At 37.5% G+C, this 15,894-nt stretch overlaps 1 protein-coding gene across 6 annotated transcripts in view; it reads right to left on the bottom strand.

Annotated features, from left to right (window-relative positions):
* The window catches only part of ERBB2IP (erbb2 interacting protein), a 67,027-nt gene that overhangs the window by 7,268 nt on the left and 43,865 nt on the right, over positions 1-15,894 (bottom strand). For 4 of the 6 annotated variants that reach the window (XM_010005373.1, XM_010005376.1, XM_010005374.1 and 1 more), the window contains exons 17-20: positions 15,769-15,894; positions 13,528-13,642; positions 11,628-11,811; positions 9,398-10,919 (exon numbers count right to left, since the gene is read on the bottom strand). The exon at positions 15,769-15,894 is cut by the window's right edge and continues 6 nt beyond it. In XM_010005373.1, coding sequence (XP_010003675.1) covers positions 9,398-10,919; positions 11,628-11,811; positions 13,528-13,642; positions 15,769-15,894 — 1,947 coding nt within the window. Of the gene's footprint in view, positions 1-42; positions 187-3,045; positions 3,049-9,397; positions 10,920-11,627; positions 11,812-13,527; positions 13,643-15,768 lie in introns of all 6 variants that reach the window. The other 2 variants (XM_010005372.1, XM_010005371.1) reach the window with 2 other exon arrangements.

The raw sequence follows: 15,894 nt of genomic DNA, 5'->3' as shown, positions 1-15,894 counted from the left end.
TTCCCCCTCTATATATTGCAGTAGCCTCCTGTAGGTACTCACTCGAACAATGTGCACACCAGAACCTCTTCCGTCCACAACACTCAAGGCAACACTACCCTGGCTGCCATGCAGATCCCTAGAGCTGCCATAGTGAAAGCTGCTAACTGCAGCATAATTGGAATTAAAGGACCTAGACAGCATGCTCTGAATAAAGAGGGGGCAGATTTAACACAGAGATTAGTGCAGCATGCATAAACCACAAGACATGTTATACATAGACTAATACAAACATATTCCATTGTCATGCAAGATAAAAAACCATGCAAGAACAGTATCACTGTGATGTAAAAAACACAACTCAGTGACCCCTTTTTACCTTTATTTACTGTAAATCAGCATGCAATCAACAGTTAACATGCAGAATTACATGTAAATAAAGTAATTAAAATTTTCATGTATCTGAATAAACAACAAAAGGAGCAGATCTTAACACAATTTCTAGGTTTTCATTAAATTTTCAGCATATCAAATACATTGTAGGAAAAGAAGCTGGCAGTCAAGATAAACCACTGTGGAAAACCATGTAATTGTCAGTTATTACTTTGTCTTATCTTGTCCCCTATTACTGGTACAGTACAAATACAAATTTACACAGAGATGTGATTGTTTCACTGGGTTTTCTTGTTATTGCAGTGCTGTCAAGACCCACAATGCATTCCAATAACACTTCACTCAGTGTACATTTGAGCCTAATTTAAAGAAAAACAGGTTGGTAAGAAACCTTGAAGTCCATCCATGTGCCTGTTGTAGGCCATCAAACAGGCAACAGGAGCTCAAGGACAAAAGTGAGAGCAGTTTGGTTTTGAGCTTCATAACCTTGCAAACCTGATCTCTGCAATGTTGGCAAGGTTAACAGAAAGACAGCAGCAGACATCACTGTCTTGCCAGCATGGATTTTTGTAGTTGTAAGAACAAAATGACTGCACAAACAGTGAACAGGAAAATTCTCCATGTGCCACCTGACAAATGAAACAAACCTATCTTGAAAAAGTGATAAAGACACAGGAAAAAATATAAAAGATCAAAGCGTCAAAACTCAGCAACTTCAAAGTGTTTCCAAGTTAAAACATAAAAAAACCCAAACAAAAGAAAAAAAGGAGAAAGTTCAAAATACATAAAATTTGACTTCACACTTGCATGAATAAATACTTTTTGATATTTGTCTCTTGACTACATATGCTAATCTGATACTTCTGATACTAATCTGATACTACTGATACTGTCTCTAGTACTCAGGCAGTTAGCTGCTCTTTCATACTAGGCTCTATCTTGCAAAACTAAAACTACTTTAATAACCAATGTCATATACCTCTGCATAGCCATACTTCCTAGACGCTCTGGTAGCACACTCATTGGAACCCCCCTTGAAAAACAGTATTTACTGGGAAAGACTGTTGGATAACCTGTCACTCAATGGCACAGTGAACTTTCTTCATGCTGCTATTCCACACATACCCTGTTCTCTAGCAATGAATTTTTCAAGCTTCCAGACATATCTCCAGAGGTTCTTCCCCTCTTGGGAGGGCTTTTTGTGGATTCAAGTCTTCACTAAATATTCAATCTGACCTTACTGCTCAGTCTAAGTTTCAGGCCAAACACCCACATAAAACTGCCAAAGACTGTTTTCCTTAGCTACTTAGTGCTTCAAAGCATTTTCTTACAACTCTTCTCAAAACAGTCTCTATGACTAGCCAGGTGGCCTTTTTCCCTGACTTGTAAAGGCAACTCCCTGTAGTTTCCTTACATGAAGCTCCTCTCAAGAGGTTCCTGTATCTCTCTATCTCTGTAAGTGGCAAAAAGACAAGTTAAAGATAGCAGGAACGCATGGTGAGGCTAGAAAGTTATCTTCAGAAAATGTCCATAACAGACCAAGTTACTCTAGGTATCTCTAGGTGCACTAGATTCACTATTCTCTTAGAAGATCCCAACTAGATCATCAATAAATAAGGACAATCTAAATCCAGATTTATATTTACAATCTAAGATGGATCTGCAATAGAAGCCATAACTATCCTACAACTTGGAGAGGGATGAACTTGTCCATCAGGAAATAAGATTTCTGTTAACTCAGTTTAGTGAGCTTCAAGGTGATTACATAGCCTGAGAATAGTTTTATTCAAATATTTATAAAATCTCCTTTCTTGGTAGACACTTCTTCCAAAGTACAAAAAGTGACTGTGCAATTCATCTAGGGAAGACATGAGAAACATGTAAAACAGCATTTTTCTCCTTTCCTACATTGAACATCTTCAAATCAGAAGGAACCCACAAGTACAAAACGTACAGAACAAATACCATTTAAAATTACACGGAGTTTTAAGAAAGCTTTAGTTTAACACAATAAGAGATCTCCAGTGAAAAATCTAGGGATATTCTTCCTCTACCTATTTTCAGCTGGGAAGAGAGAAACTGAGCCATTTGGAGGGTGAGCAGCACTCCTCAATTTTTGTCTCAATGTGAGCATGATGAGGGTTGTACATTTGCCAGTGAGATTCCTGAAGACTGCTGCACCAGAAAGACACTTTTGGAAAATTGAATAGGTAGATGCCATTAAAATATCTGGGTTTTATTACAATTTATGAAAATTAAAACTTGAATAAATGGTTTAAACTTCAAATTAAAAATGAACGATACTGCCAAATACTAGCTCCCTTCTTGACCTGATTTGCTACAGTGTCTTAGGGCTTAATGTCCAGCAAAATGGTATTTCAAATATTTGAGACTTGAGAAACTTCATTTAAGTTACTCTATACCAACATATTCGAACCAGTATACATGCCACATTCCACTATATTTCCTCAAAAGCAAAGTTCACTAGAAGTCAGTTATTCAACTTTTAAAAATACATATTAAAAGCCACAATAAACCAGGAAAAAATGGTTATGCACAAAGTAAAAGAAAAAATAAATTCAGCATATAAATCAGGATTTGTAGTAAAAATCAACCTCTAATGGAATCAGTTTAGATGCAAGCAGGTAGGAGCATAGTTCGGTGTTTACATACTTTCTTTTTGAATGCTGAGTCAGAATATATTCTTCTTCCAGCTTACAAGAGAACGAATAGTTTCAGATTTCAACTGAGTGTCTTTTGGTAACTGATGTGTTATAACCCACTTACTTAGGAGAAAGACAAATAGTGGAATTTACCTAAGAGACTTTTATATTGGATAATACTGTTGTAATTTTAAGACTGTCTGGAGTCTGTCCTGACAATCTGAGAAATTTTTGGTATAGAACACAAACAAATAAAATTCAAGGATCTACAGGGAACAAGACTTGACATCTGAGTGATGCTGAAATAGCCATAACCAGTAATTTAACTGCTAAGCCTCAGTGTTATCCCTTTTCATTGTTTATCTAACACTTAGATTCAATTTCCAGCTAAACGTGGACAGAAGTTATCTTTTGAGGCTACATTAAATATCTAGAAATCCCTTCACTTTTTATTCCCCCCTTGACTACCTAGGATTCTTTAGGAAAAGTTTGCTTAAGGTATTCTGGAACATTTGAAATGCCTAAAATTAACATTTTAAGCCTTTTGGAATAAAAGCATAAAAGCAAAGAAAAGCTTCCCAAAGAAGAACTCAAACATTATGAAACTATTCTTCAGTCATGCAAGGGGGGGGGGAAGATATATCTTCTATAAGTGACAGCATTCCTATTGAAGAGTTACATATAGAAAGTTACATATAATTTAAATTCTACTGTCATAAAATGTTTGCCAGGTCATAACTTTCATTGTTTACATTCCAAATATGTAAGAATTTTATTCCTTTTAAAGTGTGATGTTTTGAATGCCAAAAAATATCATTGCAACATACTGATGGTTCAGTAGTCCTTACAAAATGGATACAAACCCCACACTAAAATAAAAAAAATAAAATAATATTAAATAGATAGCATTCCTCTAATTTATTAGCATCAAAATATTCTTCCAGCTAAGATCTTGTAAACAGTTATACAATTTTGTGTGTGCACAGACACACTGAAGTTACTTTCCTTGCATGTTAGATAAGAAGCATAGGCAAACAAGTCAAGAAAACCTTTCAAACTTTGATTAAAAGTGGTATTATGTATCAGTACTAAAATGCTTAGACTTTTTTCTTCTAATAAGGCACTTTACACTGACTACTTTGAGAATAAGAACACCTATTCTGATTTCTGAATTGGAAAGTAGGAATCAAACTTCACAGCCTCCTCTCTGAAAGCTTCACCATTTTAGATAACTAGTAGATAAGGAAGATAAAAAACAGAGAACTTCAGTCCAGATGAAATTAGAACTAAAAACAAACATGTGCTTGAGGAACTCCTAAGACATCCATAACAAAAAAAAAAAAAATACATGCATGTAAGGAAAATACAGTCAGACTCAGTAACTCTATCTGCCAACTCAGCACACAGAAATGTAATAGATATCTACAGATAACTGTTGCAGATATTTATAATTGCAATTCACAGATGAGAAATTCCCCTACCACCGAATAAAATGTGTTACACTAGTGTTTTTACCCAGGCCGTATTTTAGTTTAAATTTCTAAATGAAAATGTTAAACAATACTACTACAGAAGACTATGGAGACATACCTCAGACTACTGAGGTAGCAAAATTAGCAAGTCTCACTCAAACCAGAAAAGAAATACTGGAAAATATTATTGTTCCTAAAAACTCACTCGTGCACTAAACATATGAGGTTGGGAGTAGGGCAGAATTGACTGCATGCTTTCCAACAGCTTACCTATATAAGCACTAGAGAGAAGCTTGACATTTAAATAATCTCTTTTCTCTCTCCCACGATAAAATATATTCTGCATTAGATAAGCAAATAATTTGTCCTGAAAATGTACAAAAATTATTTTTATAAATGGTCTCATGACCTATTTTCACCTTCCTTCAATCAGATGGATAATTGTATAGCTGAGCAGCGTACACCTCCTGTCAAAGGGATTGCAAATGCTGGTTATGGAGCTGGAATCCACTGCCAATAATTTTAATTGGGCTTAAAGCTATCCTGTATCTCCCCTTCTGCAAATTAAACTCTTGAAAGGTCTAAAGATTTTTTCCTACCTGTATTAAGTAAAAATGGCTAATAAATAAAACAAGAACTATCCTCTCCAATTTGCCCAACAAGCAGACACTGATAAAATGGGTTCACCCCCCTCTCTCTCCCTCCATTTTCCAAATTTTATGGGAATGAAATAAACAAGTACGTAATGAGCTTAGCAAAAAGAAAAGAAAGAAAAACAAAACAAAAACAAAACCACAACAAAATTAGGCCCTCCCAAGCTCCAATATACCTCTTTCCTAATAAGTAGAAGATAGAAATAGTAAACATTATTAAATTCAATAACAGACTCAGAAGAGTCATAGCAAAAGTAATACCATTAACCCATGCTATTGCATATAGCGACAGGCAAGAAGATATGGATTAAATAATCATCATAAGGCTTAATTTTGTATACCTGTTTTTGTCAGTGTTGTCTTATGCTTTTAAAAAAAAAAAAAAGGCATTTTAAATCCATGAAAGCTTTGTCAAAGAAATTTCCAAGAAAGGTTCCTTAAATAAGTTCTGTAATGAAACTTGTTCCTTAAATGTGTTCTGTAATTACTGAATTTTTTTCAGACTTCAAAACATTTCAGAAGTCTGATTTATAGATTAACCATCCCCCATGCTAATTTTTAATGACAAAAAGAAATGCCCAAAACATTATTTTAAAATATCTAAGAAATATCCAGTAAAATCTGAGAATTTCCACATTATCATATTTGCCAGCTGCCATATCGGATCATACCTACATTTTTGTCAGTTTAGACTTTTCTTTTTAAGTCATTCATATTCCAGAGAATATAAAGTATACAATTATATACACATTCACTTTTAAATCTATAAAGAAGTCTCAGATTGCTAAGTAAAAGCTACTTTAAAATGCTTCAAGGCCAGAGAGCAAAAAGAACACCTGCAAATAAAACAGACTCCTAAGATCGGTAAAACTTGATGCACTGCTAAGGTCTCAGTAGCAGCTATTCCATATCACTCTAGTAGGAAACAAAAATTAATATCAAAAGCATGGAGAGATATAAAGGGAATCAAGTCAAGCAACCAGTTTCTTATCAGTGAAGGTCACTGCCACTGCTGCAGCACTTGGAATAGGCACCACTGGTGGATTAAACATCCTTAACCTGTCAAATGTAGATGATATAAGAACAAGCTATAAAGAAACTGCATTAGTAGTGCATTGAAGTTCTGTTTCTCTCTGCACTCAGGGACTTCTGGGATTTTTGCCTCTCTGTGATTTCATGTAAGATTTGATACATGCATCCAGGAGAATGGAAGATCAGAGAATAGACCTTTTATTAGGGTTGGAAAACTGTCACAAGTCTTTGACTGCCTTGTGGACAAAAGGTCTCCACAATACAGCACAGTACTGTGAAAGTTTTATGTTGTACATGACTCAAACTGGATCAGAAGAATAGGTGCAGCTGTTAAGCAGGCTTCTTCAGAAAACAAGTAAAACCTTTCCCTTTCTTTCACCAGAAGTTACACAACTTAGAACAAACAAAAGCAAACCCATCACTCCAAGTACTTGAAAAGTAACTTTTCTAACCATCTCCAATTAAAATGTCTTTAGCTATCATAGATATTTAGCATAATAATCACCATGGCACTAAATACCACATCAAGTCTTTCCTTAAATACCTCCAAGGATGGTGACTCCACCACTCCCCTGGGCAGCCCATACCCACATCTGATGACTCTCCTTGAGGACATGCTTCCTAATGCCCAAGTTAAACCTCCCCTGGCACAGCTCCAAGCCATGTCCTCTCATCCTGTCACTAGCTGTGGGGAGAAAAGCCCAGCCCCCACCTGACCACAACCTCCCTTCAGGTAGTTGAAGAGAATGATAAGGTTCCCCCTGAGTCTCCTCTTCTCCAGGCTAAACAACCCCAGCTACCTCAGCCTATTCCTATAAGACTTCCCCTCTACTCCTTTCACCAGCCTTGTTGCTCTCCTCTGGACCTGCTCCAGCACCTCAATATCCTTCTTGAAGTGAGGGGCCCAGAACTGCACACAGTACTGGAGGTGAGGCCTCACCAGTGCTGAGTACAGGGGAGAATCACATCCCTGCTCCTACTGGCCACACTATTCCTGGTACAGTCCAGGATGCCATTGGCCTTCCAGACCACCTGGGCACACTGCTGGCTCATGTTCAACCAGCTGTCAACCAGTACTCCCTCTCTGCCAGGCCACTCTCCAGCCACTCTTCCCCCAGCCTGTAGCCCTGCCTGGGGTTATTGTAACCAAAGTACAGGACCCAACACTTGGTCTTGTTGAATTTCATGCCATTGGCTTTGGTCCATCGACCCAGCCTGTCCAGGTTCCTCTGCAGCTTCTTCCTGCCCTCCAGCAGATTGACAATCCCCCCCAGCTTGGTGTCATCTGCAAACTTACTAAAGGTGGACTCAATCCCCTCATCCAGGTCATCAGTAAAGATGTTGAATAGCACTGGGCCCAGCACTGATCCCTCGGGTCACCAGACACCACTGGTCACCAGACACCAGCTGGATGCAGCTCCATTCACCATCACTCTCTGGGCCTGGTCATCCAACCAGTTTTTAACCCAGTGAAGGGGGCCCTGTCCAAGTCATGGGCTGGCAGCTTTTCCAGGAGGATGCTGTGGGGGACTGTGTCAAAGGCCTTGCTGAGGTCGAGGTAGACCACATTCACAGCCTTCCCCTCATCCACTAGGTGGGTCACCCAGTCACAGAAGGAGATGAGATTGGTCAGGCAGGACCTTCCTTCCCTAAATCTAGGTTGGCTGGACCTGACCCCCTGGTTGTCTTGTACATGCCACTTGATGGCACTCAGGATGATCTGTTCCATAATCTTGCCAGGCATTGAGGTCAGGCTGACAGGCCTGTAGTTCCCTAGATGCTCCTTCTGGCCCTTCTTGTGGATGGCCAGCCAACTGGTCACCTGGGACCTCCCCAGTCAGCCAGGACTGGTGACAAATGATGGAGAGCAGCTTGGCCAGTTCTTCCGCCACCTCCCTCACACCTTAGGATGAATCCCATCAGGTCCCATAGACTTGCTGGGATCTGAGTGGCACAGCAGGTTGATAACTACTTCCTCAGGGATTACAGGAGGGGTGTTCCATTCCCCATCCCCGTCTACAAGCTCAGGAGCCCAGCTGCCCAAAGGATAACCAGTATTTTTGTTAAAGACTGAGACAAAGAAGCCATTAAGCACCTCAGCTTTTCTTTGTCTTTCCTGACTATGTCTCCTCTCTCATCCAATAGGGAATGTAGCTTTTCTCTGGCCCCCCCTTTTGTTATTAATATATTTCTAAAAGCACTATTATCCTTAACAGAAATGGCCAGATAAAGTTCTGAGCTTCCACATCTCTAATTCTGTACTTGATGATCTCAGAAGTCTTTTCCAGACTCAATAATTCTGTGATTTGTTCTTTCAAAAGAAACTATAAAAGAAAATCCATTGAGATGGCATAATCAAAATATATTTTGGCTGCTTGACTCACTTCCCCTCCAAGGAAACAGGACCAGCCTAATGACATTCTACCCATTATTTAGTGATGATATTTTAAACTGGTTTTGCTGGACAGTACAGATTACACTTTTCCAGTCTCTACTAAAATTCTTAAAAAATACGTAATTGCTCAGCTCTACATAACAGCTGAAACTCTTGATAGCATTTACAATACATAAAGAACCCTGTTCACCACCTCTAGTTGTATCAAACCACCTGCAATTTTCTGAAATGAAAAAGATTTTAAGTATTCCCATCTCATGGCAATACATATTCATTCAACAATCTGTCAGACACACAACTTCAAAAGATAAGTGGTTTGGAGGCAAATCATGGCTTTTGAGTTCTTTAACTGAAGCTATAGACCTGCACTTCCAAATAGATTTTCCTTATTTTCTTTTCCTTGTTCTTAAAGAGATGAAATAGGGTGAAAAGGCAGAACAGAAAGATCAAGAAGTGTAAGGGAGTATTTAAATACAATCCAAACATGATAAAAATTACCTGGCCTAAAAGAGCTGGTCTTGCAGTCCAGCAAGTCAATGTGACATTATTTAATGCATTCAAAAGTAATTGGACTAAGCTGGCAAGTATGATGGAAAATCAACAGGGACCTTTTTGTCTTTTGAGGAAAAGTTCACTTACAGTCTATGACTTGGCTGCTCCTTAGATATTCACCACAAACAGATTTATCCTTTTTAAGGCAGAATCAGAAGTACGTTTTTCACTGGTAATTAAAAGCAGTTCAAAACATGGGAGTATTTAACTTACTCTATAACCAGGTAACAGAAAGGTAGAAAAGTTAATTATTTTTACCTTTTCTAGCTTTTTAGCCTCAATATGTCGCAGCACCTGTTCCCTCCAGTCATGAGGGACTTTACTTTTTCCTGAAGGGTCTAATAAAGAGTGCTCAGACTTAACCCTTGGGTTTGATCTCTTGGAAGGGCTAGTCCGTGAGTAATTGAAGTCACTAACTGACATAGTTCTTTCTGGTATTTCATTCACTGATGGCCGAGCACTCTGTGGTCGGGGTACATTTGGACCATCAATGCTATATGCCCTGGCAGAAAGAGGCCTCTGTTGGCCAGACATTACTGGTGGAGCTCTTCCCATTGAATGCAAATCTCTGTATGTTAAATAGTCCCCTTCAGGAACCTGGGTCCGCCTTGAAGGTCCAGTATCCCCAACGTTTATAGAAGCTGTAGAAGATACACTGCTCTGCCTCTGAAGAGTGTGTCTGCTTGCTCCTGGGAGCAGTCTATCACTGGGTGGAATAGCCCACATATCTACATGTCTCCCAGCCATCCGTTGATGAGTGTTATACACAGCACTGGCTCGGACGTTGTTATGATTGGAGAAATTCATATTGGCAGAATGCTTTGCATAGCTGGCAGCTTCTGTACTGTCAGATCTAACCAGGCGTGAGGGAGGTAAACTGCCTTGTTCTACTTGGGAGTTTTGTTTCTGGGGCCACAAGGTATCTTTGGCTGTTGCACTGCTGCTGTACTGGATATTATACTGCGGAGCACAGAACTTCTGTGCCCCACTTGTCACTGACCCTCTCACTATGTTGGCACCTTCAGGATTGTGATTTGAGTCAAACTTGAACACAGTTTTTGTAGAAGATACTAAATCAGATGATGATGATGACCCAGGAAAAACCTGCAAGGGCTGGTCATACAAAAGAGTAGCTGATTTACTTCGGATTATGTTTTTTCCATCTGTGCTATCAGATGCTGATTTAGCCATTGAGTTTGGCTGTTGAGATCCATTCTCATTAACAGTATCTGAGATTTTCAGACCACCAGTGTCCATACTGGCGGTGCTCTGAGATTTCATCACAGGACCACTTCTTTGTGGGGACAAATCTTCAGTGCTCCTTGAAACAGAGAGCTCAGCAGAATCGCCATCAACTGTAGTGCTTCTTGTTAGTTTGTCTTTACTGGGAGGCTGTAGTGCTTCCTGAGGGTGTCCATTTACTTTATCTATAGGATATTTATTTCCATTTTCCAAGTGCTTACTTTCTTCTTTTGTGCTGTTATCCAAAAAGCCCTTTACTGAAACTATTTCCTGTGTTTGTAATCTTTCTAGAGGAACTGGCACTGCCTCATCACTAACCAGTTGATTGATATTCATGTTTATTTGGTCTAATTTGTGAGACTCCTCTATAGGAGTGCTTAGATCAACACCTTTTCCTATCAGGCCTAATCTTTCTTCGATGCTTAATTCATATTCAAACAAATCTGCAACCTTCTCTTGCACAGTTAGTTTTTCTTCTACTGTAATGTTCAATTCATCCCCATTTTGCAAAGGATTATTCAAATTTTCATCTTCTTGCCTGGAAAAAAAGATAGCTCTTAAAAAAGAAATTCCAAAAGTAGCCAACAAAGTCCTTTAAGAACTGTTTTAGAGAAAATAAATATTAACATACAACACATGCTATGCACACAAAACTGGAAAAAGACCAATATACAGCCAGATCCATGATTCGCTATCTCACCATTACAGAAATATATAAAGTGTAAAAAGGTGCGAAGCGACAAAAACCTATTTTTAAAATCAAATATCTGCAAGTCCCATCATCATTTTTTGATAAATATCTTGTTTTCTATTGGCTTTTTTTTTTAAAGGCACCTTCTAACTACAACCTCAAGAGCAGCAGCAACCTGTAAGTCCATTCTTTGTAAGTTTCTAAAACCCTTTTACAGTTATGTTAACAATTGAATTGCTATACAAATTTATGCAAATAAAATCACATCTTTTAAAACGGTGTACTGAAGTATTTTGCAGGGATAAAAAGTTGTAAGGATGAAATTATTGTGTCCTATTATTAAAACTGACAGGAACCATGTCTTGCATACTAAAATTAGCCTCTGAATTTTACTGGAATAGCTATTCTATTGCTTAATGTTATTTTAAAACATTAACATTTTAATTAATTAATGAATGATAAAGTAATGAATTAAAGGAATGGACACATAATATGAAAGATTATGTAACATTTTTCTATGTATATTTGCACAGTGGTGTACAGTATCCTACAAACCTGATCTTGGATAAAACAGCAGCATGTGTTTCTTTTTCTGGAGAACACAGAGAAATATCGTGGCTACTATCAGTATTTAAGGAAGCAGAATCTGACATGCGAGAAGGAGAGGAACAGTTGCTGTTATTTTGATTGCTATTGTGGGTAGCTTCATCTGATAAGGAATCAGCATCTTTTGAATCATCTGAAATAAAAAGTTACCAATTTAGTTACAGACACATCTGCTTAATAGTCATTTACTGTGTATATGTTAAAGTATTCAGAAATGGTGTCTTGTTCTTCAGTAATTCTTACTACTGGAAACTAAAATATAAGCTAACACTTTAGCAAAATCAATTTACATTTATAAATGACTGTTGACAACACTTACTATTTAAAATATATTTGGTTCAATGTAAACAGCCCTCTCCTGCTAATGAACTTTATAACTTGTTGTGTTATTCCAGACTTCCTTGGCATAAATTAGTGCTACGTTAGGGTATATTTACCAAAAAGAGCTATCAAATCAAAGTCCTGGTTTTGTAATTATTTCAAAGTTTTGAATTGCATGACTCTACTAGCCCCTATGAAAATGAAGTTCACAGCCACACACAATGTATTTTTAAACATATACATGGTTCCTGATTTTGAAGATTACATGTTTGTCAAATAGCTATTTATTAGATGAAGCACTCTGGAAAGACCTACAGCACTGGATTATATTTATATAGTCTCATAGATGTAAAAATACTGGAAAGAAAAATGTTCTTCTGCAGAGCTGGAATCAAACACATTTCCATGCTTTGCAGATCACTTAGGACTACATTTTCAGAGCGATTTCAGAGCTGCACAAATTGATTCTTGCACAATGTATGCACACTTCAAAACTACCTGCATATAAAAATAATTTCTGAAGGACTTCCAAGCCAGCCATGATTTTGATATAAGTGTACAAAGAACTACATTTAAATTTTTGCTTCAAGTTGCCAAAAAGCAACTAAGTTCTAAGTTGCCAAAAGCAACTAATGTCTATCTCTAGAGACAAGGAAGAAATTTTGTCTCAGTCAGGCATAAAAACCCAAGAACTATATTAATAAGCATCAATCTTTTCACCTGCCTGAGAACCTCAGCAGATTCTTCCTGCTGCCTCCATGCGATTTTACTTCATCTGCACTAAATCTCACATTTGCACATCTAATGGCCAGAAAAGCATTTTGTCATGTAAAGTACTGGACTAGGATATCAAATGAAGCAAAACACAATTTGCTGTCCAACTTCTAAATTATATTTTCTCTGAATCCTTGATAATTCTTTACTCTTAAGGAAATGGCTACCCAGACCAAAATTATCTTTCAGAGAATATAAAACTTAGCTAGCAAAAACAATGGTCTGAAGTTTCCTCTTAGAGGAAAGAAGAAAATAAAAGAGCAAAGTGTCTCTGGCGAAAAAATTGCCATGAATTGTTTATTCTTAAACCCTAGGAAAAGGACACAGCTTCCCTGACTAAAAAATTTAAACAAGTGATGCTGCTGCCCATAGCAGCAATAATCCACAAAATCTGAGAAAGGGGAGAACTATGGAGAACTTCCTAGATAAGTACCACTTTCTGCAATCCTTTTCTTAACAAGTTTCTTAAGTCTCTTCAAGCTACCAGTCCCCCCAAACACATACATCTCCCCTATTCCTCTGCTTTTAAACTGTGATCAGAACCCAAAATTAGCATGTTAACACAGCTGTCTGTATCACATTGAAATTTCAAAGAAATTGCATATTTTTTTTTTCTGCTTTCACTGGTCATCTGTCTTTTAAAACATAAACATTAAATCTACTTTTACAAAATTTAATGGGAAAAACTAGCCATTTTTCATGGAGAAATTATTAGAATCACAAAACACTTGTATTGCTTTTAATAGTATCTAACCTTTTTTGTTATTGCTAAGAGCTACGACTTTTGGTTGGTTTATGGAGGTTTCTATCAATGGTGGTCGCATTTCTGCCATTTTCATCTCTTCATCAGAGGAGAGCTCTTCTGACTCCTGCTAAAGGAAAAACAGTTTCATGCTGTGCTTTTTAAAGGACTGCTCAAAGATTAAGTCAATGCTATTCCAACTGTAAGCCACTGAACAATACAGGGGAAAAAATAAACATGCAAGTTAACATAGGCGTAACAACTGTGTACTGTATTTGAAATGGAAGTCAACTGACTTTAGCAATATCTGCCACTGAATTATCTTTAAGCAGCAGCACTGTCTCTAATGAACTCCATGGAACAACATCCAAATTGGTAACTTCAGCTGCAAAAATCTACTCAGAGCAAGTAGATGCAGCCTCTGTTCCATCAGTGGAGAGAATCTTCAGTTGAGTTCAAGTCAATTTGATTTTGCAGAGAGAAGCTCAAAGTGAAACAGCTACAGAGTCGCATGACCAAGAAATCTTGGGAATGGAGAGTCATGCTGTGTGAAAAGCTGAACAAGCTTGGCTTGCTGAGTTGAGAAAAAAAAGAGAAAGAGCAGATTGGGTTTAAAACTTTCAATTTACAGTGGGGGTAAATTCCAAAGGGAACAGAAGTCATTTAACTTCAAGAACAATGGCAGAGTAATAAACTGATTATGAATACATTCAAGCTAGAAATCATTAGTTCCTAACTGTAAGATGGAGCTCAGTGTTCTTATGAAAGACATTAACTGTCAAAGCTGCTGCAAAAGCAGTCATGCAACTGATTCAGTATCATACTGTAAGGTCTATATTCCTATCATCTTCAAAAAAAAGATTGTTTACAGTAATACTTTGAAGGAGGAAAAAAACCTCCCTTCCCTAAAATGCAAAGTTCTTCGTAGTAAACAGGCTTGCTATTGCAAGTACAATATATCTCTATTGCAGATTGCAAAAATAGTCTGTCATTGTTCACTTTTAAGAAAAGTTTCAGAATATTTAATGTGCAGAACCTACTGAAGCACCACCTTTCCCATGATAGTAACGATCTGACCAGTTCTTTGGACTGCAGTGAGAACAACCCTGACTGAGACACAGCAAACATTCCAGTACAATCTTCATTAAAAATAAATAAAAATCCATCTGTTTTTCTCTGCAATCAGAACAACCTCTTCACTGCCTCTACCACACTGCCCTTCCTATAGGCTGTGACATACAACATGTGTAATCAACATTGAAAAGAAAAACTTCTAATCGTGCAAAATTCAGATACCTGGATTCAACTTCAAACAGTTACCACCAGGTTATTACATGGGAATAAGGAATTCACTATCCATGACAGACTACACACTGCTGCCTCATTTACTTACTGGCATACAGGCAGCTACAAAGAACTGCTGTCATTATTGTTAGACAACTAATATGATTTTTCTGAAATTATGTTTTTAAACTGAAGAAAAATGTCAAAACCTGTATTTTCAGAAAGTATGTAGAAGCAGGAACACACTAGAGGGGAAAAAACCAGCCACAGCCTCAATTGGTTGTCGCAAAGTCTCTTCTGCAGAATTGTGATACAAGCATGCTCCACTGCTTATGAAATACAGGCAAAACCAACCTGCTTGCAATATTCTGAAAAAAAGCCTTTGTCTGAAGTCTGAAACATTCTAAATAATCCAATGCATGGTGTTTGGCGCAAAGATGTAGGAAGAGTTTAAAATGTCCAGCTCTTTAAGAGATAAAGGCAATCCAAGTCATATTCATGACAGCTCACTAACAAACACAGAGGAATATGTATTTTTAAACCCATCTTTCAGTTTCATTTGAAATGAGTGTACATAGTATATTGGACACACAAGGTTTCGACTGCTTCTACAAGATAATTTGTCATTTCAGTGACAATTAAAACTGATTATTTAAAGAAGAACTGACAGCCTAGCAAAACCTGGAAAATTCTGTATCTTTTCACAGTTTGATACTTAGGTCAACTTTTAATCCCGTTTTCTTTATTTTTCTTTAAATGCATGTATATTTCATTATGAACTTTTTATATGCTTTATCAACTTTTACTTATAAACTGTAGTGAGAAAAATATTGCATTGCAAACCATCTGTGCTTATGAATGGCAATTTTCTGTTATTGTCAACATAAATTTTCATCTACCAGAGTAACAAATTCAATACAACACCAGCACAATTCTTTGACTGCTGTGATGTTCATCACAATGCCATACCTCGAGCGTGTCTTCATGGTTGACAATTGTTTTTGTGTTCTGCAAGGTTTTAACAAGTGCAGTCATCTGTGAATTTGTGGTGCTGTGCTCAGCTTCTGGTTCAGTAGGCTTCTGCACAGAGCTTCC

This window comes from Chaetura pelagica, unplaced genomic scaffold (genome assembly GCF_000747805.2).
Source record: "Chaetura pelagica isolate M959 unplaced genomic scaffold, ChaPel_1.0 scaffold37, whole genome shotgun sequence".
Taxonomy (NCBI): domain Eukaryota; kingdom Metazoa; phylum Chordata; class Aves; order Apodiformes; family Apodidae; genus Chaetura; species Chaetura pelagica.
The sequence above is the reverse complement of the archived record's forward strand: the minus strand, read 5'-3'. Positions and strand labels throughout refer to the sequence as shown.